The sequence below is a fragment of the Xenopus laevis genome, chromosome 8L (genome assembly GCF_017654675.1).
Source record: "Xenopus laevis strain J_2021 chromosome 8L, Xenopus_laevis_v10.1, whole genome shotgun sequence".
Taxonomy (NCBI): domain Eukaryota; kingdom Metazoa; phylum Chordata; class Amphibia; order Anura; family Pipidae; genus Xenopus; species Xenopus laevis.
The window spans coordinates 106,964,805-106,987,752 of record NC_054385.1 but is presented as its reverse complement, the minus strand read 5'-3'; the positions used below and the strand labels follow the sequence as shown (position 1 = coordinate 106,987,752).

Sequence of the window (22,948 nt, the reverse complement as noted above, 5' to 3'; positions counted from 1 at the left end):
TCGCTGTCTTAAATATATTGATAATGGGTTGAGTGCAGAGGACTCTTGTATTTGACTATATGTATTTTGTGGTCACAGCCTCATTGCACCCCCGCCTAATGGTTTTAAAAAATAGTGGTGAGCACAACTTTCCCTTGTTTGTTATAGTTTATACAGGAGCAGTGACCAGCTCTATGTTGTAGCTCCCACCCTTCCCAGCTATAGTCAGGTGATCCCACTGGTGTCTAATAAAAGGGCAGCCAAGTATGGAGGTTTACTTTGAAAGCAGCAAGTTAAGTTGCAGGTAATACCTAGTCCCTTTGTAAAATGTATAATGAAGCAATAGAATTCTTAATGAATCAGATAAAATTGAGCATAGGACTGGCCAGATATGGGATGACTTTGACGTAGTTGGCCAGCTTAAATATATTGCAATATATGGACAAACAATCCCTGTTTTGTTTAAAGGGTAAGGCATTTTTTAGTAGCAGTATGCACAAAATGTCGCTGTCTTAAATATATTGATAATGGGTTGAGTGCAGAGGACTCTTGTATTTGACTATATGTATTTTGTGGTCACAGCCTCATTGCACCCCCGCCTAATGGTTTTAAAAAATAGTGGTGAGCACAACTTTCCCTTGTTTGTTATAGTTTATACAGGAGCAGTGACCAGCTCTATGTTGTAGCTCCCACCCTTCCCAGCTATAGTCAGGTGATCCCACTGGTGTCTAATAAAAGGGCAGCCAAGTATGGAGGTTTACTTTGAAAGCAGCAAGTTAAGTTGCAGGTAATACCTAGTCCCTTTGTAAAATGTATAATGAAGCAATAGAATTCTTAATGAATCAGATAAAATTGAGCATAGGACTGGCCAGATATGGGATGACTTTGACGTAGTTGGCCAGCTTAAATATATTGCAATATATGGACAAACAATCCCTGTTTTGTTTAAAGGGTAAGGCATTTTTTAGTAGCAGTATGCACAAAATGTCGCTGTCTTAAATATATTGATAATGGGTTGAGTGCAGAGGACTCTTGTATTTGACTATATGTATTTTGTGGTCACAGCCTCATTGCACCCCCGCCTAATGGTTTTAAAAATAGTGGTGAGCACAACTTTCCCTTGTTTGTTATAGTTTATACAGGAGCAGTGACCAGCTCTATGTTGTAGCTCCCACCCTTCCCAGCTATAGTCAGGTGATCCCACTGGTGTCTAATAAAAGGGCAGCCAAGTATGGAGGTTTACTTTGAAAGCAGCAAGTTAAGTTGCAGGTAATACCTAGTCCCTTTGTAAAATGTATAATGAAGCAATAGAATTCTTAATGAATCAGATAAAATTGAGCATAGGACTGGCCAGATATGGGATGACTTTGACGTAGTTGGCCAGCTTAAATATATTGCAATATATGGACAAACAATCCCTGTTTGTTTAAAAGGGTAAGGCATTTTTTAGTAGCAGTATGCACAAAATGTCGCTGTCTTAAATATATTGATAATGGGTTGAGTGCAGAGGACTCTTGTATTTGACTATATGTATTTTGTGGTCACAGCCTCATTGCACCCCCGCCTAATGGTTTTAAAAAATAGTGGTGAGCACAACTTTCCCTTGTTTGTTATAGTTTATACAGGAGCAGTGACCAGCTCTATGTTGTAGCTCCCACCCTTCCCAGCTATAGTCAGGTGATCCCACTGGTGTCTAATAAAAGGGCAGCCAAGTATGGAGGTTTACTTTGAAAGCAGCAAGTTAAGTTGCAGGTAATACCTAGTCCCTTTGTAAAATGTATAATGAAGCAATAGAATTCTTAATGAATCAGCATAAAATTGAGCATAGGACTGGCCAGATATGGGATGACTTTGACGTAGTTGGCCAGCTTAAATATATTGCAATATATGGACAAACAATCCCTGTTTTGTTTAAAGGGTAAGGCATTTTTTAGTAGCAGTATGCACAAAATGTCGCTGTCTTAAATATATTGATAATGGGTTGAGTGCAGAGGACTCTTGTATTTGACTATATGTATTTTGTGGTCACAGCCTCATTGCACCCCCGCCTAATGGTTTTAAAAAAATAGTGGTGAGCACAACTTTCCCTTGTTTGTTATAGTTTATACAGGAGCAGTGACCAGCTCTATGTTGTAGCTCCCACCCTTCCCAGCTATAGTCAGGTGATCCCACTGGTGTCTAATAAAAGGGCAGCCAAGTATGGAGGTTTACTTTGAAAGCAGCAAGTTAAGTTGCAGGTAATACCTAGTCCCTTTGTAAAATGTATAATGAAGCAATAGAATTCTTAATGAATCAGATAAAATTGAGCATAGGACTGGCCAGATATGGGATGACTTTGACGTAGTTGGCCAGCTTAAATATATTGCAATATATGGACAAACAATCCCTGTTTTGTTTAAAGGGTAAGGCATTTTTTAGTAGCAGTATGCACAAAATGTCGCTGTCTTAAATATATTGATAATGGGTTGAGTGCAGAGGACTCTTGTATTTGACTATATGTATTTTGTGGTCACAGCCTCATTGCACCCCCGCCTAATGGTTTTAAAAAATAGTGGTGAGCACAACTTTCCCTTGTTTGTTATAGTTTATACAGGAGCAGTGACCAGCTCTATGTTGTAGCTCCCACCCTTCCCAGCTATAGTCAGGGTGATCCCACTGGTGTCTAATAAAAGGGCAGCCAAGTATGGAGGTTTACTTTGAAAGCAGCAAGTTAAGTTGCAGGTAATACCTAGTCCCTTGTAAAATGTATAATGAAGCAATAGAATTCTTAATGAATCAGATAAAATTGAGCATAGGACTGGCCAGATATGGGATGACTTTGACGTAGTTGGCCAGCTTAAATATATTGCAATATATGGACAAACAATCCCTGTTTTGTTTAAAGGGTAAGGCATTTTTTAGTAGCAGTATGCACAAAATGTCGCTGTCTTAAATATATTGATAATGGGTTGAGTGCAGAGGGACTCTTGTATTTGACTATATGTATTTTGTGGTCACAGCCTCATTGCACCCCGCCTTATGGTTTTAAAAAATAGTGGTGAGCACAACTTTCCCTTGTTTGTTATAGTATATATATATATATATATACTATATATATATAATGATTGAAGGACTCGCACACCATTCTTCAGTGAATAAAACTGTGTTATTTTATTCTTTTATGCATTTCCAACGTTTCGGCCCCCATTTGGGCCTTTAAAATAAAGGCCCAAATGGGGGCCGAAATGGGGGCCGAAATGTTGGAAATGCATAAAAGAATAAAATAACTATATAATAACTATATAACTATATAATCTATATACACACATACATATGTATATGTATTTATATTTATATTTATATTTATATTTATATTTATATATATATATATATATATATATATATATATATATATATATATATATATATATATATATATATATATATATATATATATATATATATATATATATATATATATATATATATATATATAATATATATATATATATATATACACAGTACAAACAATTACAGGGTTTGTGAGTTTTTTCAAACTTTTCAAGTTTTTTCCATAGGCTTGAATATGAGTAAGTGCCCCAATAGGCACAAAACGCAATAGGCCTTAACCTGTATTGTCCTGATAAATGTTTTTACATTTTTAACCATTTTTTGGTTATTATTTTTGAAAAAATTCACAACCCCTGTTATTGTATCCAACAATAAATTGTAAACCTCCCCCCCCCCCCCACACACAGGCAAGTAGTTTAAAATCTATAAAAACAAAAATTTCAAAAGTTTCCAAGAATAGTCCTTTCTATAACATACTAAATAATTGAAACCTCTGGTGTTTTATTGCACCGCATTCTTTTTTTTTTTTTAACTAAGAATATCTAAAAATAACCCAACCTCACTTCCCACAGAAACACACCATGTTCCCACCGAATTGGTTACTGTATCTTTCCGCCCTACGGCTATTGCTTTGGGGATTGTCCCAAGTTGTCACCTTGTTATAATTACACTAATTAAGTGTGCTTGAATGAAGCTGACAGACGTAGATAATAATCAGTGTAATACAACATGAGGTAAGATTTACACCAGAGTCTGCCCCATGCTGTTCTATGGCTTAATGTTCAGCCCTTTTGGCTGCGAGATCCCGAGCAATAAAAATGCTGGGAGTTAAGAGAAGGAATAGTTTGTTTGGGTTGTGTCTCTAGGGTTTGCACACTTGTGTATATCAGTCAGCTAGCAGACGCTGGATATAACAGGATGCTGCATGTCATATGATTACTGATCCATAGACAGCCTCTATACAACTGGTCATTCAGGCACAGGCAGCCTCAGTCTCCTGCGACTGTGGAATCTTCAGCTGCTCCCTTCAGAACAGATTCCGAATTCATCCTTCTCTTTCTGACAAGAATACCACAGATTCGGTAAGTTTATTGTGTTTCCACTGCGTCGTCTCACTTCTTTACTGCAGCAGAAAACCCTCCTTTGCCAAAAAACCTATAATTCTAAACCGCTTTCCAAAATACATTTAAACTGGTTTTTAAAGTGATTTGTAAATATTGCAGAAAGCAGTCGTTCTGACACCCGAATCAATGCAGCCAACTGATTAACAGAACTGGAGGACAGACTCCTTTCTTAAAGTTGTTGTTCACCTTCCAACACTTTTTTCGGTTCAGTTGGTTTCAGATGGTTCATCAGAAATTAAGACTTTTTTTTCAATTTCTTTCTATTTTCTATATGTGACTGTTTTTTCTAATATTTAAGTGTAAATCTAATTTCTCACCTTTCTAAATCAGCTCTGGGAGGGGGTCACCGACCCTGAAAACTGTTCTAAATTGATACATGTAGTTGATACATTTCTAATCTTTGTCCCTGCTGAGGAGAATCCCTGAGTTTCATTAGGGCAGGGGCAGACGGACAGATTCAGGGAGATTTCGTCGCCTGGGGACTAATTTCCTCTTCTGCGGGGCGACAATCTCCCCAAACTGCCTTCTCCCTGCTATAATAAGAAAACGCCTGCGCCAATGCACTTTGCGTCGCTTCAGTTTCAAAAGTCGCCCGAAGTTTCCTCGTGAGGCAACTTCGGGTGACTTCAGAAATCGAAACACCGTGAGTGCCATTGTGCTGGTGTTTTCTCATTATAGCAGACGGAAAGGCCGTTTGGGGCGATTTTCGCCCGCAGAAGCGATTAGTTGCCAGGAGACTAAATCTCCCCGAATCTGCCCGTATGCCCTGCCCTTAAAGGGATTGTTCACCTTCCAAACACTTTTTTGGTTGAGTTATTTTCAGATTGTTCTCCAGGAATAAAGACTTTTTTCTTCCTTTCCATTTTTTACTGTTTTTCCAAAATCTAAGTTTAATGTTCGTGTCTCTGGTGTTTGTCTGGCAGCTCAATAATTCAGGTGCAGATTCTGAACTGTTACAATTTTGCAACATTAACTTAAATACATCTCTGGAGTATTAGCAACTATTGTATCAATTCTAAATGCTGCTTTTAATAAAACCCAGGGATTCTGCTAAGCAGAGACAAACATAAGAAACAGTTTATATAGTCGGCGACCCCTCCCCTCAGAAAGGTGAAAAATTAGACACACATAGAAAATAGAAAGTAATTGGAAAAAGTCTTTATTTCTAGTGAACTGAAACCTATTGAACTGAAAAAGGTGTTGGAAGGTGAACAACCCCTTTTAAGAGTCAAATAGATAACTGCTTTCAACAGCAATTGCATTTAAAAATGAACTATAGAACTATTGAAAAGGTCTCATGAATGTATACGGAGAAGTTGTTCAGTGACATTATGAGAAAAACAAGTTTTTGGGGTGGAAATTCCCCTTTAAAAAGTTTTTTCTTGTGCAACTCTAAATAGAGGAAGGGGTTTTGAAGAACATGAAACTTTTTTTTCCATTGCGGTGTAATTCTTTATCGGTTAGTTGCTACAAAGCGTGCACAAATCCACACTGAGAACATCAAGCAGAAAGAATACAACACAAGGAAACTCAATGCATGGTCATTTGCACATTCCACCTTTTTTTTTTTTTTAATTGCAATTATTATTAGAAATACCCCCACCCTCCTTCTTGGTTCTTATTTGACACGGAGTGGAAGTCAGAAAAACCAACATATCCTGATACAGTGTTCATAAAAGTGTGAAGCAAGCAGATGAGGGAGATATGATTTACTGAAAATCTGACATTTAAACTCGGAGTGAGAAATGTACTCTTCTCGCTTGCAGCTCAGCTACAAGAAATTATGTTTTCCGTGACTGATACAAAGGTATTTGTACTTACATTTAATAAAAAAGCTAAGAGTTCCATGATTGTTTAATAAACAGGTATTTAGCTTATACGAACTGCACTTAGGGAAGTGTTAGACAAATAGGAACAGGACTGTATCACAGATAACTGACCACACTGTATATATATTGAAAGTGCATCCAGTTCAGTAATTAATGAATAATAAATATGTGAATAAAATAATATGCAATTCTTTGCAACTTCATTTATACTCAAGTTCCCTAAAGTTATGTGAAAATGTCACTGTAATTGAAAGCAGTGGTGGTTTATCGTTTTGTGCTCTTTGGTTTTGACTTAAAACAGTGTTGTAAAAAGTCAGTTCTCCTCCAGGTCAGAATGTTCGGGACCTGGAGTTTTCCCGGATAATGGATCTTTCTGTAATTAGACATTCATACTTTAAGTCTACTAGAAAATAAGGTAAACCTTAAATAACCCCAATAGGCGGGTTTTGCTTCCAATAAGGATTAATTATAGCTTAGTTGGGATCAAGTACAAGGTATTGTTTTATTTATTACATTTAGAAACATTTGGATTATTTGGATAAAATGGAGTCTATGGGAGATAGCCTTTCTGTAATTTAGAGCTTTCTGGATAACTGATTTCCAGATAATGGATTCCATACCTGTACTTGTTTTAGGGTTATGAAACAGAAGAGAATACAAACAGGCAGAGAGATCAAGCCTTCAACAGGACAACTGTACAAACTCGTGAAATAGGAGGACATCCTTTCAGGATAATAGCACAATACACAATTACTAGCAATTATTGCCCAAGTGTTTTCACGTACCAACTGACAGGGGCAAAAGTCTAGAAATCAAAAATCCAACGTTCTTTGATACCAATGGGAGCAGAAAATGCCAAGTAGAAAAAGTTGCGTAGACATGAGCAGAGTTAGTATTCAAACTGTCAAATATGCAAATTTATTAAATAACGTCAGTTTCTGTGCAAGTCTTCTCTTTGTAACTACGCCAGCGCTACAAGATTCATAACCACCAGTCTTTCTACAGTTAATAGCAGCGTAAAAAACAAAGAAGGCAACAGTATTTCTGTGCTTCTCATTGAATACATTCATAATAATTGAATACATACATAATGAGGAATGTTAATTATACATTCACCAAAGAGTCAATAAAAATAAAAGGGATTCTGTCATGATTTTTAAGATGTATTTTTTTTTTTATTTCTAAATTACACAGTTTACACTGCAAATCATTCACTTTACAGTTTCATTCCTGAACCAGAAAGTATATTTGTTTTCAGTTGTAATATTGGTGTGTAGTTTCATCAGGTCATTTTGCCTGGGCATGTGCTTTCAGTAAGAGCCAGCACTTTATGATGGAACTGCTTTCTGGCAGGCTGTTGTTTCTTCTACTCAATGTAACTGAATGTGTCTCAGTGGGACCTGGATTTTACTATTGAGTGCTGTTCTTAGATCTACCAGGGAGCTGTTATCTTGTGTTAGGGAGCTGCAATGTGGTTACCTTCCTATTGTTCTGTTGTTAGGCTGCTGGGAGGGGGTGGAAAGGGATGGTGATATCATTCCAACTTGCAGTACAGCAGTAAATAGAGACAAAAGAGCACCGGTAAAACACCTGCCAAAGCCGGGGCCTTTATTACTAATTTAACGGCAATATAGTTGTTTCTGTCCATCGCTCCGCCCCTTTTGCGTCACTATGTGGCCCCACCCCCTTTTGCATCACAGCTCGCCCCTTTTTGTTCCTGCCCCCCCCACTGGCCGGTAAATTTTTTTTTAGAAAAGTTGCCAACCCTAGTCTAGCCCCATGTAAGATTTCAAAATTAAATATAAATAAATCAGTTTGCTCTTTTGAGAAACGAATTTCAGTGCAGATTTCTGCTGGAGTAGCACTATTAACTGATGAAACAAGTATCCCTTTAACTTGAAGTTGAAATTCACTTATTATAGGCAACTTTTCAACTGGTTTTTAAAGGAGAAGGAAAGGTAAAAAAACAAATAAAGTTCTATATATTGGCCACAAAGTGAAGAGCTACTTACAGTAATCGTGCCTCTATACGTCTTTACCTTCAGCTGTATTCAATGATCGATGTTAACATTTTGCTAAGTGCATGGAATACAGAAGACATTCCTCTCATGAACAAAATCATCTCTATCAGGGCTTGCACATTTGCGTAAGAAATTTTGCAAGCCCTGCGCATGCAAACATGATCACTGTACTTCCACAGGCAAGCAATGCAAATCTGGTTAGGTGGTACCAGGCAACATCAACGGGGAGGTTATGGGGGAGGAATACATTTTACACATGCACACTTTTGTCAAGGTGACGCAGGATGTGACACGTACATGGCCAACATGGCGGCCACAAAGTCCGGAACAGGGAAAAACTTTAAAGGCACGACACAAGTTCTAGAAACCAAATTGGGTCATCAAACTATAGGGGTTCAGGAGGGGGGGCGTCCAAGCAACATTTTGAGATAGGTATTAAAAATTACCTTTCCTTTAATTACATATTTTGAATGGTTTGTGAATCATTAGCTTGCAACTAAAAATGCTACTGACCCTAGCAACCAAACTACAGATTGACTGAGGTTTCAGTATTATTGTTACTGTTATTTATTTTATTACTTATCTTATTTTTCAGATTAATGATGTGCAAGCCGGCCTGAATCTTGCAGGACCCGTGGGTGGGGCAGGTTTGGGCCAACTTCCCCACAACATCCTGTGACGGGTTCGGGCTGAACTTTAGCCTCAGTTCGCCCAGCGGCTTTTTTCTGCCCCACTTCTGCCTCTGCTCTGAACTTTCTATATAATCACCCAGTTCCCACCCCCTTTCGTGACATCACAGTGGGGCAGGAGTGGGTATACTGTATAAAGAGGGGATCATGCCGGGTTAGGAGGAGCAGCGTGTTAGAGTCGGGTGCAGGTCGAGTTTTTCTCGTCACTATTTCAGACCCTCTTCTGATCTGTTATCTGTACCAAACTGTAGAAATTCCAAACTGGATATCTACATGAAATAAATACATGAAATGAAATAATTACAAAAAAAACCCCACACAAAAAGTAAAGAGTGAAGACCAACTGTCATCATCACAATATGGGCCCCTAGGCAAATTCTTGTGTTTTGTCGCTCCATCTGAGTAAAGTGAATGGGAATTGCCGCTAAGCAGCAGGTCGTGTCTAGTGGCATTGCATTTTTTGCAATATATATCTGTCACTAGACAAGATCTGGTGTTCGGCAGCGATTTCCATTCACTTTGAAAAGGGTGGGGGAAATCTAGCTTTTACTCCCTGCTATGGAGCAAGAAAACACTTGGACAACAAAATGCTAGAAATTGCCCTACAAGTTCATTTTGCAGATATCAGTTGGCTCGTCTCCCACCATACACACTGAATATCGTACAAAGTGAAAATATGTGCGTCTCTCGCCACCTTAAAATAGCTCATGTAAAAAAGAAGGGTATCGTTTCCCTTTAATATGGTGGAGACAGCAGTATTGTATGACAATTTGTAATTGGTCTTCATTTTTCCTTCTCTGTGGTTTTTGAATTATTATTAGCAAATATACTAATTTCTGAGCTAGTTTTTTCTACTCAGCTTTTTACGCCCATTGATATCAATAGATTTTGCAAAGTCCATTGTGGTGTAAAATAACTGGGTAAATTCCGGAGTATGCATTCCAGAGTTATAAATAGGTTCACCAGAACTTTTAGAAAAAGAATTCACGTGCAAAGGCGACTCTGCATTATTTTAACTGCCCCAGCTCTATAAAGTAAATATTCAGTTCATTTAATACCAATTTTTGCACTTTTTCGGAGTAGTTACCAATACCTGTTTATAAATATTATGCATATTAGTGTGTGCTTTTGTCCATTTCTAGAAAGCATAATATTTATAATTAAAAATGCCTGCAGGTTTCTAGTAGGACTTTTTTTTATGGATAGGCTCCACTGAACACAACAAAACTAAAAATAAAAGACCACAGAACTTCCCAGCAAAGGAAAGACCCACAATGGAATGTGTAATGATACTCCAGTCGAAGGTCTTTCCCCTGCTTCTGTAAAGGTGTTTAGAGACTAACGTTTAATAATATTCCATTTGCTGGTCTTGCTTCTGCAATAAATCTTCATTTTTAGTGTTACTGATCCTTTAAAATGTGAAGATAGCAGCCTAAACACCAGAGAAATGATGTATGCATCGTCCAGGGCCGCTGTTTGTGCGCACCATGGTGCTGTCACTATGTGGTCAAATGATGCAGACTTTCTTTGCTGCTATAACAGCCGTTACATAACAAACTTTCCATTAGATGTTAGGACATTGTTGTTGGGATTTGCTTATTACCCAAAGAGTATTAGTGAGGTTGGGGGTCAGGCCTGACTCGCAGTCCGTGTTCCAATTCATCCCACAGGTGTTAGATTTGGTTGAGGTCAGACAAGTTCTCCCACTCCCATCTCAGCAAACCCATTCTGTATGGACTTTGCTTTGTGAATGGGGGGCATTATTGCACTGAAACAAGAAAGAGCCTTCCCCAAACTGTTGCCACCAAGTAGGAAGAACAGAATTGTCTAGATTGCCATTGTATTCTAAAGCCTTAAAGGGCACCTGTTGGCCGAAAATATTTTCCCCCACCAAAGGTGCGGGCTAATAGAGTCTGCACTCCGGTTAGGGGTAACAGTCGGTTTGTCTTAAAAAATTAGCCCCATGCCAGGGACACTTGCACTCGCTCCCAATTTGAGCTGCCATGTTGGGGCACACACATTATAATGAGTGAATGCTGAAACTAATAATAAGAGCTGGGGGAGGGGATCTGACCAAAGGTCGTGGGGCATGAATTTAAAAAGTTTAAAAAGTTTGACAACTACTGCTTTAAGATAATAATTAGCCCAATATGAGCGTGTTTTAAACGATTCATAATTTCCTTATCAATAGGACAGTTTTTTTTTTTAAATCTCACCTGTGTATTAATCAATGATTTCTCTGCAGACCCTTTGCCGATGCTTAGCATCACTTCAGACATACATGGGATAATGAGTACACTGGGGAAGGAGACACTGTCAGACTCACAGTTTAATCAGGCTTGGTGCACTGGCTTCTAAACTATAGAAAAACTATAGCAGAGCACCTGAGCAGTTACATTGAGCAGTTACATTGGCAGTTACATTGGTTACAAGATGGAAACCCTGTGTCTTTATTCCGTTATGATGTAATGTATTGTGGGCATGAAGCAGTGTCCCATTGAAATCCTATATCAAGATGGAATAAACATGCAGGGATTTCTGCTCTGTTGGCGCAGGGATTTCTGCATTGAAAGCCCCGGTCGTTCAAAAATGATCAGAGCACATTTGGGACTGATTTATTAAGGTTCAAATGGCAAATTCAAATTTTCTATATTTTTTTTGTCAAAACTCACAAATTTTCATTTAAAAGCACCAACTTGAATGTAAATTCGAATGTGAGATTTATCACAACTCAACCATGGAAACAGTTCTAATTTGAATATTCACCACCTTAAAGGAGAATTCAACCGTTAACTAAAAAAAACTCTACCCTGTATAGACCCCCCCACCCTACGTAGACCCCTACCTCCTCCCCCCAGCCTAACAGCCCCCCTGGGGAAATGCCCCTAACTTTTTACTTACCCCTCGGTGCAGATTCAGGGATTGCAGTTCACGGCAGCCATCTTCTGTGTCTTCTTCCTGCGCTTCTGCAATTTCCGTCCATTTCGGCACATGTGCAGTTGTCGCAAACCAGGAAATTGCTCCAACTGCGCCGCTTTGCCGGTCTCAGCCTCAGATTAGAGAAGACCTGGAAGATGGCTGCCGTGAAATGCGATCCCTGAATCTGGTTTTTTTTTTTTTTTAGTTAACGGTTGAATTCTCCTTTAAACCTGCCAAATTCATTTACAAGTCAATGCAGAGGTCCGTTGACCCATTTGAAGATGTTAATAGCCTTCCTGGCATTCAAATTGAGTTATTGAGTTTCATTCAAATTTAATTTGAGTTTACGGGTCAGTAACATTCATTGGATCTTTTGACGGTCAAAAAAATATTTACATAAATTTGATCTTTTATAAATCTGCCCTTAAGTAACAGTTTCTGGTGGAGGATGGATAGAAAAGGTTTCTTGTAGGGGCAGATAGGTTATAGAATGTCCAAAATGTAAGTATCGACGTCGTTGGAATATGTTTTTGTCTGTAAAAGGGATTAACAAGATTTGTCTGTTTTAGGTGATTGCTATATAATATCACATGGTCAACATACCTGCAGAAGAGGATGCCTGTCTTTATGTCAAGGCTCTCTTGATCACCTGTTAATGGATTAGTTCTTTTGCTGCAGCTCAACAGATTGGAGACGGGATGCTAACACAAAGCAATGAACACAAACCCTGTAATATAATCACCTAGTCCAGAGTGTGGGCAGAAGATGCATGCTGTTCTCTCACTGTTTGCCGCACTCATGATCACTACAAGCGTTGGCACGGTAGGAGCCAATGCTCTACTTTTAGTATTATTTGCATCTCATCTGAAGCTACGCACAGACACGTGGGCTCTCACACTAAACCTCAGCATCTGTGACTTGATTATCGGGATGTGTGTTGTTCCGGTTGCAATCTACAACTGCCTGTTCCAAGGAGGTATTTTCTCAGAAGGAGGCACAGCGTGTCAGCTTCTGGGATTCCTGTTTGTTTTACTCCAGTTGGCTTCCTTGAGCTCCCTGGTGTGGGCTACCATTGACAAGTTTGCAGAGGTTGGCTTCCCACTGCGATATGCCCAGCTTATTACTAAGAAGCGGATCACGTTTATTCTGGCGATCTTGTGGATTTATGCCATTATGGTTGCTGCCCTTCCCTTCATGGGCTTTGGAGCATATCGCTACAGCAAAGATGTCTATGTGTGCTTGCCAGCATTCGGATCTTCAACCACAGCCTACAGTGTATTGTTCCTGAGCGTGGGAGTTCTTCTCCCAATAACAGGGATAAGCATTCTGTATCTCTCCATCATTCACATCGCCAGATATCAAGCTAAACGGGGAACCTTCGTATGTAATGATCAGCACTGCTATTATGTACCAATTCGCTCTTACTTTAGGAATACGCTCATCCTCATTGTATCTGCATGTAAGTGAAACTGTAGATTCAGCGATGTAACTCTACAGATTGCAGGTTTTATTTACTCATTTCTAAAAACAGCATAAGTACAGACTCCCCTTCAATAATTGGGTAGACGATGTTGCTGTGCTATTAACACAAGGATGAGTACACATTAAAAAAAACAAAAATCTTAGCTTGAAACACATCCATTATTAATGCAGGCACGCTATAATACTTAATAATGGAATAGTAACAGATCACGATTAAAATTTAATTAAAACCAGAAGGTAGAATTTACTAGTCTTTAAACGACAGCTCAGAGCCCCATTTGACACTCAGAACGCAGTAACACATGGGACCAAAATGTGTTTTGGTGATGGAATTCATCTGTCAGTGCTCAAACTGTGCCCAGTAGGGTGATTTTCATTAAAGGGATACTGGCATGGGAAATTTTTTTTCTCAAAAGCGCAAACAGATTTAATTTTGAAATCTGACATAGGTCTAGACATATTGTCAGTTTCCCAGCTGCCCCCAGTCATGTGACAGTCGCTCTTTACTGCTGTACTTCAAGTTGGAGTGATATCACCGCTCCCCTCCCCCCCCAGCAGCCTAACAACAGAACAATGAGAAGATAACCAGATAACAGCTCCCTAACCGAAAATAACAGCTACCTGGTAGATGTAAGAACAGCACTTAATAGTAAAATCCAGTGACGTAACTAGAGGGGGGGTGGGCCCTGGCGCAGGACGCGTTGCCGGGCCCCCTGCCCCCCTCCGTACACCCGGAACCACCCGGGAATCAGCCCGGAATTCATGGCGCGTGAGCTGCCGCAGGGCCCTGAGGGGGTGCGGGCCCTGGCCCAATTGCACCCCCTGCTACCCCGGTAGTTACGCCACTGGTAAAATCCATGTCCCACTGGGAAACATTCAGTCACATTGAGTAGGAGAAACAACAGCCTGCCAGAATTCAGTTCCATCCTAAAGTGCTGGCTCTTTCTGAAAGCACATGACCAGGCAAAATGACCTGAGATAGCTGCCTACATACCAATATTACAACTAGAAAAATACACTTACTGGTTCAGGAATTATAATCAGGAATTATATTGTAGAGTGAATTATTTGCAGTGTAAATAGTGTAATTTAGAAATAAAAACTACATCATAAAAATCATGACAGAATCCCTTTAAATAGCATTAGAAGTGAAAGGAGAATTGAGTTTTTCCCTACCACAAGTCTCTGCTGGGTGTCAGAGGAGGTCTAAATGCCCCCTGTTCCATTAGCAAATTTAACAGTAGAGTCCTGCACAGGTCTAGTCGGTCAGGCAGCTGCCTAACTGGGACACACTGACCTGCAACCACTACTCACTGACTTCTGGGTATGTGGAAATATTCTTCCTCCACTATTTAACAGAGCAAACATAGGATAGTTAAAAATACACTCTCAGAATTGTTTTGTATTAAAAACAAAGAGTTAATGGTTCCGTCATGTTATATAAATAGTCACAATGGAAACTTTTAACCAAACGGTCCAATAAAAATATTTTTAAAAAATCCAAAACTTTTAACAGAAAGAGTAAACATTCCCATAATGTTAAAATGATTAACATGTGGCCGCTCAAGAGAAAACAGTAAGCATTTATAGTGCATGACGCTGCATATAATGCCTCTTTAGAGGGTACGTTGTTTGTAGAATGGATTGATAGATTTTCTACAGTTTTTTTTTCTCCACAGAAAAAGTTTTAAAGGTCAATTGTTACATAAAAAAATAATTTGCCTTCTGTAAATATAAAGGGGTTTTACACCTACCAAACACTTTCAGTTCGGTTGATTTCAGATTGTTCACCAAAAATAAAGACTTTTTTTCAGTTGCTTTCCGTTTTTTATGGTTTACCGATTTTCCAAATGTGAAGTTTAAAGTTAAACTTTCCGTTGTTTCAGTCTGGCAGCTCAGTGACCAAGGTGAGAACTGTTACAACTTGCTGCATTAGTGGATACATTTCTTAGGAGCAACTATGCAATGTTAGCAACTACTGTATCTACTAGAACAGCTGCCTTTAAAGGGGTGGTTCACCTTTGGAGATAACTTTTAGTATGATGTAGAGAGGGATATTCTGAGACAATTTGCAATTGGTTTTCATTTTGCATTATTTGAGGTTTTTTGAGTTATTTAGCCTTTTATTCAGCAGCTCTTCAATTTACATTTTAAGCAATCTGGTTGCTAGGGTGCAAATTCACCTAGCAACCCTGCACTGATTTGAATAAGAGACTGGAATATGAATAGGAGAGGAGCTGAATAGAAAGATCTGGAATATCAAGTAGCAATAACAATACATTTGTAGCCTTACAGAGCATTTGATTTTTAGAAGGGTGTCAGCGACGCCCATTTGAAAGCTGCAAAGCGTCAGAATAAAAAGGCAAGTTACTATAGAAAATAAAAACCAATTGAAAAGCTGCTTAGCATTGGTCATTCTATAACATACTAAAAGTTGCCTTTAAAGGTGAACCACCCCTTTAATGAAAAGGGGTGGTTCACCTTTTAGGTACCTTTTATTATGTTCTGGAATGGCCAATTCTAAGCAACTTTTCAATTGGTTTTCTTTATTTACTTTTTATAGTTTTATAGTTATTTGCCGTTTTCTTCTGACTCTTTGCAGCTTTCAAATGGGCGTCACTGACTCCCTTAAATGCTATTGTAAGGCTACAAATGTATTGCTATTGTTACTTTTTATTACTGATTCTTCTATTCAGGCCTCTCCTATTCATATTTCAGTCTCTTATTCAATTCAATGCATGGTTGCTAGGTTAAACTGGACCCTAGTTACCAGATTGGTTAAGATGCAAATTGAAGAGCTGCTGAATAAAAAACCTTGCATAATAAAAAATGAAAACAAATTGTAAATTGTCTCAGAATATCACTCTCTACATCATACTAAAAGTTATCTCAAAGGTGAACAACCCCTTTAAACTTCAGTACGATTACAACTAGATAATAGAAAGTAATTAAAATAATTTCTGGTGAACTACAGTATATGAAAACAGCTGAACTGGAAAAAGTGTTGGAAGGTGAACAACCCCTTTATCTTCCTATAAGCCACTGAGAATTGTTACCCTTCAAGTGGTGAAATAATTACAATGAATTAAAACTGAAGGGCATGGTGATCCTTTGCTTTACAAAGACTTGTGAAAAGATTTTCCTGGATTTTCAGCATTGGATCTACTATCTGGATGCTTGGGCCTGGGGTTTCCAAATAAGGGATCTTTCTGTAATTTGGATCACTATACCCTAAGGCTGCTAAAAATCATTTAAACATTAAATAAACTCAATAGGAGTGTTATGCCACCAATGTGGATTCATGCAGCTCAGTTACCGTCAAGTATAAGTTACTGTTTTATTATTATTATTATTATTATTAGTTATTTGCTTAAAATTACCTCTATGGGAGATGGCCTTCCCGAAATTCAGGACTTGGAGATAGGGGATCCCATACCTGTTTAAAACAATACCATGTACTTGATCCTAGCTAAGGTATAATTCTTATTGGAGGCAAACATTTTGGGTTTATTTATTATCTATTGGGTTTATTTATTATAGACTTAAAATATGGTGAGCCATATATACAGTGGTGTGAAAAACTATTTGCCCCCTTCCTGATTTCTTATTCTTTTGCATGTTTGTCACACAAAATGTTTCTGATCATCAAACACATTTAACTATCAGTCAAAGATAACACAAGTAAACACAAAATGCAGTTTTTAAATGAGGGTTTTTATTATTTAGGGAGAAAAGAAATCCAAACCGGTGTGAAAAAGTAATTGCCCCCTGAACCTAATAACTGGGTGGGCCACCCTTAGCAGCAATAACTGCAATCAAGCGTTTGCGATAACTTGCAACAAGTCTTTTACAGCGCTCTGGAGGAATTTTGGCCCACTCATTTTTGCAGAATTGTTGTAATTCAGCTTTATTTGAGGGTTTTCTAGCATGAACCGCCTTTTTAAGGTCATGCCACAACATCTCAATAGGATTCAGGTCAGGACTTTGACTAGGCCACTCCAAAGTCTTCATTTTGTTTTTCTTCAGCCATTCAGAGGTGGATTTGCTGGTGTGTTTTGGGTCATTGTCCTGCTGCAGCACCCAAGATCGCTTCAGCTTGAGTTGACGAACAGATGGCCGGACATTCTCCTTCAGGATTTTTTGGTAGACAGTAGAATTCATGGTTCCATCTATCACAGCAAGTCTTCCAGGTCCTGAAGCAGCAAAACAACCCCAGACCATCACACTACCACCACCATATTTTACTGTTGGTATGATGTTCTTTTTCTGAAATGCTGTGTTACTTTTACGCCAGATGTAACGGGACGCGCACCTTCCAAAAAGTTCAACTTTTGTCTCGTCGGTCCACAAGGTATTTTCCCAAAAGTCTTGGCAATCATTGAGATGTTTTTTAGCAAAATTGAGACGAGCCTTAATGTTCTTTTTGCTTAAAAGTGGTTTGCGCCTTGGAAATCTGCCATGCAGGCCGTTTTTGCCCAGTCTCTTTCTTATGGTGGAGTCGTGAACACTGACCTTAATTGAGGCAAGTGAGGCCTGCAGTTCTTTAGATGTTGTCCTGGGGTCTTTTGTGGCCTCTCGGATGAGTTGTCTCTGCGCTCTTGGGGTAATTTTGGTCGGCCGGCCACTCCTGGGAAGGTTCACCACTGTTCCATGTTTTTGCCATTTGTGGATGGATAATGGCTCTCACTGTGGTTCGCTGGAGTCCCAAAGCTTTAGAAATGGCTTTATAACCTTGAAATTGAACTCAGGTGTGATAAACCACAGTTAAGTTATTTTTTAACAAGGGGGGCAATCACTTTTTCACACAGGCCCATGTAGATTTGGAGTTTTTTTTCTCCCTTAATAACGTAAACCTTCATTTAAAAAACTGCATTTTGTGTTCAATTATGTTATCTTTGACTAATAGTTAACGGTTTTTGATGAGCAGAAACATTTAAGTGTGACAAACATGCAAAAGAATAAGAAATCAGGAAGGGGGCAAATAGTTTTTCACACCACTGTATCTCTTACAGGTGCCACACTTGTTCCATGTTTACTTCAGGTGCACAGTAAGCACAGTTCATATATTATAGAAGAGACCAGCAACATAGCATTTTTTTTCAACAACAGAGCTGTGCGCATTAAAGGGGATAAAAAAAAAATCATCAAAATAAACCTTTAAAAGAAGCTATATTTTCCGTTAAAAACTGTTAACTGTTAAAAAGATATAGCCTCTGGTTCCCTCCTGGCCACCTACCACGGAACAATTAGAAGTAGCGTCCACCCATACTTCTCTGTGCAGTGGGTACCAATAAGAAGAAGCGACAAATCTTCACTACTTCGGGCGACTAATCTAACCAAAAATGCCTTCCCGCCGGCGGGATGGCATAAGAATTGCTTCGGATTTCTGAAGTCGCTCGCAGTTGCCTCATGAGGAAACTTTGTGCAACTTCAGAAAGCATTCATATTCCATTCTGCCGGCGATTCGTATTCTTGCAGGTGGGAAGGCATTTCATGGAGATTGGTCGCCTGAAGTAGTGAAGATTTGTCTCTGGGTGACTAATCTCGCTGTCTGCCACTACCCTTAGGCTCCATGTATACCCACTTCTGATTGGTTCTTGCTGCACAGACAAAGACATTTTTATGGTTCATTATTAGACTTAAGGTATGGTGATAAGGGTTAAAGAAAGACCCCTTATCTGTAAAACCCAAGGTCCCAAGCATTCCAAATAATAATTATTAAAAAATAACCCCATAACCTATTAGATAGCTATACAATTTGTGTAGAGATTTGCTTTCTGATTCATTTTAATTAGTGCCTAATACGGAATTCTCACATCGTAATAATGAAGCACGGAACAACAATACAGTCAAAGAAAACCAGGGAATAAAATTGAGAACTGATTCTGTTCACTAAAAGAAGACGCAAAGGCAGAAAGGGGAGGAATAAAAACAGAGGTTTATGTTCTGGATGAAAGTAACGATCTCATGTTAAAGGGCTGGTTCAACTTGAAGTTAACTTTCAGTATGTTATAGAATGACCAGTTCTAAGCAACTTTTTAACTGGCCTTCATTTTTGAATGTCTACAGTTTTTGAATTATTTCTCTTTTTCTTCAGACTCTTTCCAGCTTTCAAATCAAAAACTGCGTTACCGTGTTAGCCAAGAATGGTGTAGACTTTATGCATAATCGGAAATGCAACTTGATCTTTGCACAGGATGTATTTGCAGGTTTCACATCTGTTGCAGGGAAATGTACACAGCTTTCAAATGGGAGTCACTGACCCCCATCTAAAAACAAATGCTCCTATAAGGCTTCAACTGTATTGTTATTGCTACTTTTAAGTACTCATCTTTCTATTCAGACCCTCTCCTAATCATATTGCAGTCTCTTATTCAATCCCATGCATGGTTTGCGATGGTAATTTGGACCCTAGAAACGAGATTGCTGCAATGGCAAACTTGGGAGCTTCTGAATAAAAAGCAAAATAACTCAAAAACCACAATTAATAAAAAATAAAAAACCAACTGCAAATTGTCTCAGAATATAATTCTCTACATCATACTAAAAGTTAATTTAAAGGTGAACAACCCCTTTAACTATAGAAATTCAACAATTCTTTGCACATTCTTATTGTTACTTTCTGAGCTCACCCAAAGCCTATAATAAGGAGACAACAGGTTATGTTATAGGCTGGCAGTATACTACTGGTTGTTACTAACACCAAGAGACAAATTGCTCCCATGATGGCAGTTAACCGTAGCACTAATAATGGTGTTTTCCGTCTCATTCCAGTTTATTTGCTGGTGTGCTGGATACCATCAGTCACAATTGGCTTCTATGAAACATTTTACACTGCCAATGTTCCTGTGATTGCAAAAATGATTTCCATTTGGCTAGTGGTGTTGACGTCGACATTGAATCCCTGGATCAATTCACTGGCTCAGAGGTGAGAACTTACTAATTAGCTACATTTTGGGATATGGTCACACACTTTGCTATCGATCAAAACCTCAAGTAGAAATGGCAGCTGCGAAAACTGGGTTGTACCATGCAGAATAGCCACTGCTAATGGAACATGCCTTCTGATTCCTTCTACAGGAACAACAGGAGAGCTCTACGGGAAAGTTGGCGGAAGCTAAAAAGAATATTTGAAAGCCTCGGCTCCAGCTCTGAGCCACAGAATGACAATAATGAGAGGAATTTGGGTATCCAGTCTCAGCAGTGTCTGCCCGGGCATAACACAGAGAGACTGGCACATACATGACTGCTAATGGCAAGGACTCAGGACAAGTAGAATACTAAATCTGGAGGTAATAATTGTCATGGTTGCTCATCTAAAGATGTTTTTTTTTAAAGGAAATGTAATACCGAACACCTTTCCAATACACATTTATTTTAAAGTTGTTAATGTGATGTGCGATGGAACTGTATCTGTCTGGTTCTATATAATCTCTGCTGGTTTTGACTTTAGAAATAAACTTGCGGGAGAACTGACTGAGCAGGATTGTGGACAGAATTGTTTAATCATCACAAGCACTTTTATCCTTGATAAAGGCCCCAATGCGGGCCGAAACATTGGACGCACGGTGATATGTAAATAAAAGCACGATTATTTATTTGAACTGGAGTGCCGGTCCATCCTTTGATGATTATACAACATTATTTTGACCAAGCACCCGTGAAAGCATCTGAGTGGTTGGAGTGCAGGTACCATGGACATATTATATATATATATATATATATATATATATATATATATATATATATATATATATATATATATATATATATATATATATATATATATATATATATATACACACACACACACATATATACATATATATATATATATATATATATATATATATATACATACACACATCTACATACATACGGTGGTTTTCCGCACTACATTAGAAATAAATGACCCAGGGGCTACCTGTAAAGAGCTGCAGCGATAAATATCCAATGTAGACAGGTGCACACTGGGAGCCTTTAAAAGTTAAAAAAGTATTTTATTTATAAATTCATTTTAAAAGAACAGGCCAACGTTTCGGTCTCCATTTAAGACCTTTACATCTAAGTCCAGATGGTAACTGCACTCCAAGTCCAATGTGTATTTACGGGTGCTGGGTCAAATCAAATAATTCTTATAGATGGACCCGCACACCAAATTCTTGTGCCACAAAAGATTTTATTAATTCATCACTCGTGCATCTAACGTTTCGGCCCACTTTGGGGCCTTTATCAAGGATAAAGTGCTAGTGATACCAAAAGGGTTTAAATACTCATTTCCTGTTACATTCTGGCACCTTTTTTTTTGTAACAGGAAATGAGTATTTAAACCCTTTTGGTATCACTAGCACTTTATCCTTGATAAAGGCCCCAAAGTGGGCTGAAACATTGGATGCACAAGGAACCCCCTTCCCCTAAAAGATATATTGGATCATTTATTGGACACCCAACGGACACCCAACTGCTGTATGAAGACAGAATGCAGAGAAACAGATGCTGAGAGAGGAACAGTGAAGATGAACTTGATTATTTCAGAAACTATACCGAATATTTAATTGATTGTATTTAGAAAGTTTCTTATTTCAGTATGGTAAAGCCAATATTACATTTTCATTTCCGCGATAGTTCCCCTTTAAGTATAAACATTAACTGTGTCTTGTTTCACATTCTTTGCAGGTTAGAGAAATGACAAAGCATACTGACCCAACACCAGTGATACGAGAGCAGTTATAAACTGCTAAAAAAAAAACTTTTTGAACAAGGCCAACTGTTGGTCATTGAAAGCATTCCAGAAGAGACGGAAGTTGTGGAAAAAACACGGCTTCCATTAGATATGTCATACGTCATACAGCATACAGAATGAAATGCAGGAAATAATGTATACTGTAGCTTGTCACAAATTTAACGGCAATTCTCAGTTTTGCAGCTCAACTACGTCTTTAAACTGCTGATGCAATTGTACATTTGATTGTTTAGATGTTTTCTCTTGGGCTAAAAAAAGTCTTTTCTTTTTTTTACTTGCATATACTATGTATATTAATATTTATTGAGTGACTCATAGGGCAGCTAGCCCCATTTGTGTGCTATAGACTGTACCATAATGTGGAAATGGGCACAAAAGAGCAAAGCATTAATAAAGAAAACAACAACAAACTGGCGAGTTGTAAATTTTAGAGTATCATTATTTCCCTAGCAGCTTTCATAGGATATGCAGTATTTATTTTTATATACTGCCGAGTGTCTGTGACTATTTTTGGAAGCAACATCTGCTCTGAATTTGAAAAACTGTTAGAACCAATCTGGGTTTTCTCTGCCTCTAAACATCTTGACAGCTTCAAGACTCTAAATCTAAATGTATGCTCCATTATAACGACTGGGCTTTGCGTTCCTTTAAAATTATTACTATTATTAACAAAGATCTCACATGGGTTCTAAATAACCACACTTGAGGCAGTCAGGTGCAACACAGAAAATGTGGAACATACAGAACATTTTTGTATAGTAGATAAGCATGCCAGTTTAAAACGTTAGAGTTTTTATTTTTTTCACAGTTTTCTAATCAATATTTGAACTTA

At 38.4% G+C, this 22,948-nt stretch overlaps 2 protein-coding genes across 3 annotated transcripts in view; one reads left to right on the top strand and one right to left on the bottom strand.

Annotated features, from left to right (window-relative positions):
* LOC108699246 (protein transport protein Sec23A) overlaps nt 1-22,948 on the bottom strand; it is a 77,145-nt gene that overhangs the window by 30,932 nt on the left and 23,265 nt on the right. The window lies entirely within an intron of this gene.
* LOC108699247 (rhodopsin, GQ-coupled) lies at nt 4,076-22,869 on the top strand. 2 transcript variants are annotated; one of them, XM_018231208.2, is made up of 5 exons: nt 4,076-4,391; nt 12,461-13,350; nt 20,148-20,301; nt 20,454-20,665; nt 22,050-22,869. In XM_018231208.2, exons 2-4 carry the CDS (start codon nt 12,657-12,659, stop codon nt 20,617-20,619), a joined length of 1,014 nt encoding a protein of 337 aa, XP_018086697.1. In that variant the 5' UTR covers nt 4,076-4,391; nt 12,461-12,656; the 3' UTR covers nt 20,620-20,665; nt 22,050-22,869. The 2 variants fall into 2 exon arrangements, with proteins under 2 accessions (XP_018086697.1, XP_041429297.1); XM_041573363.1 differs by lacking the exon at nt 4,076-4,391 and adding an exon at nt 5,935-6,240.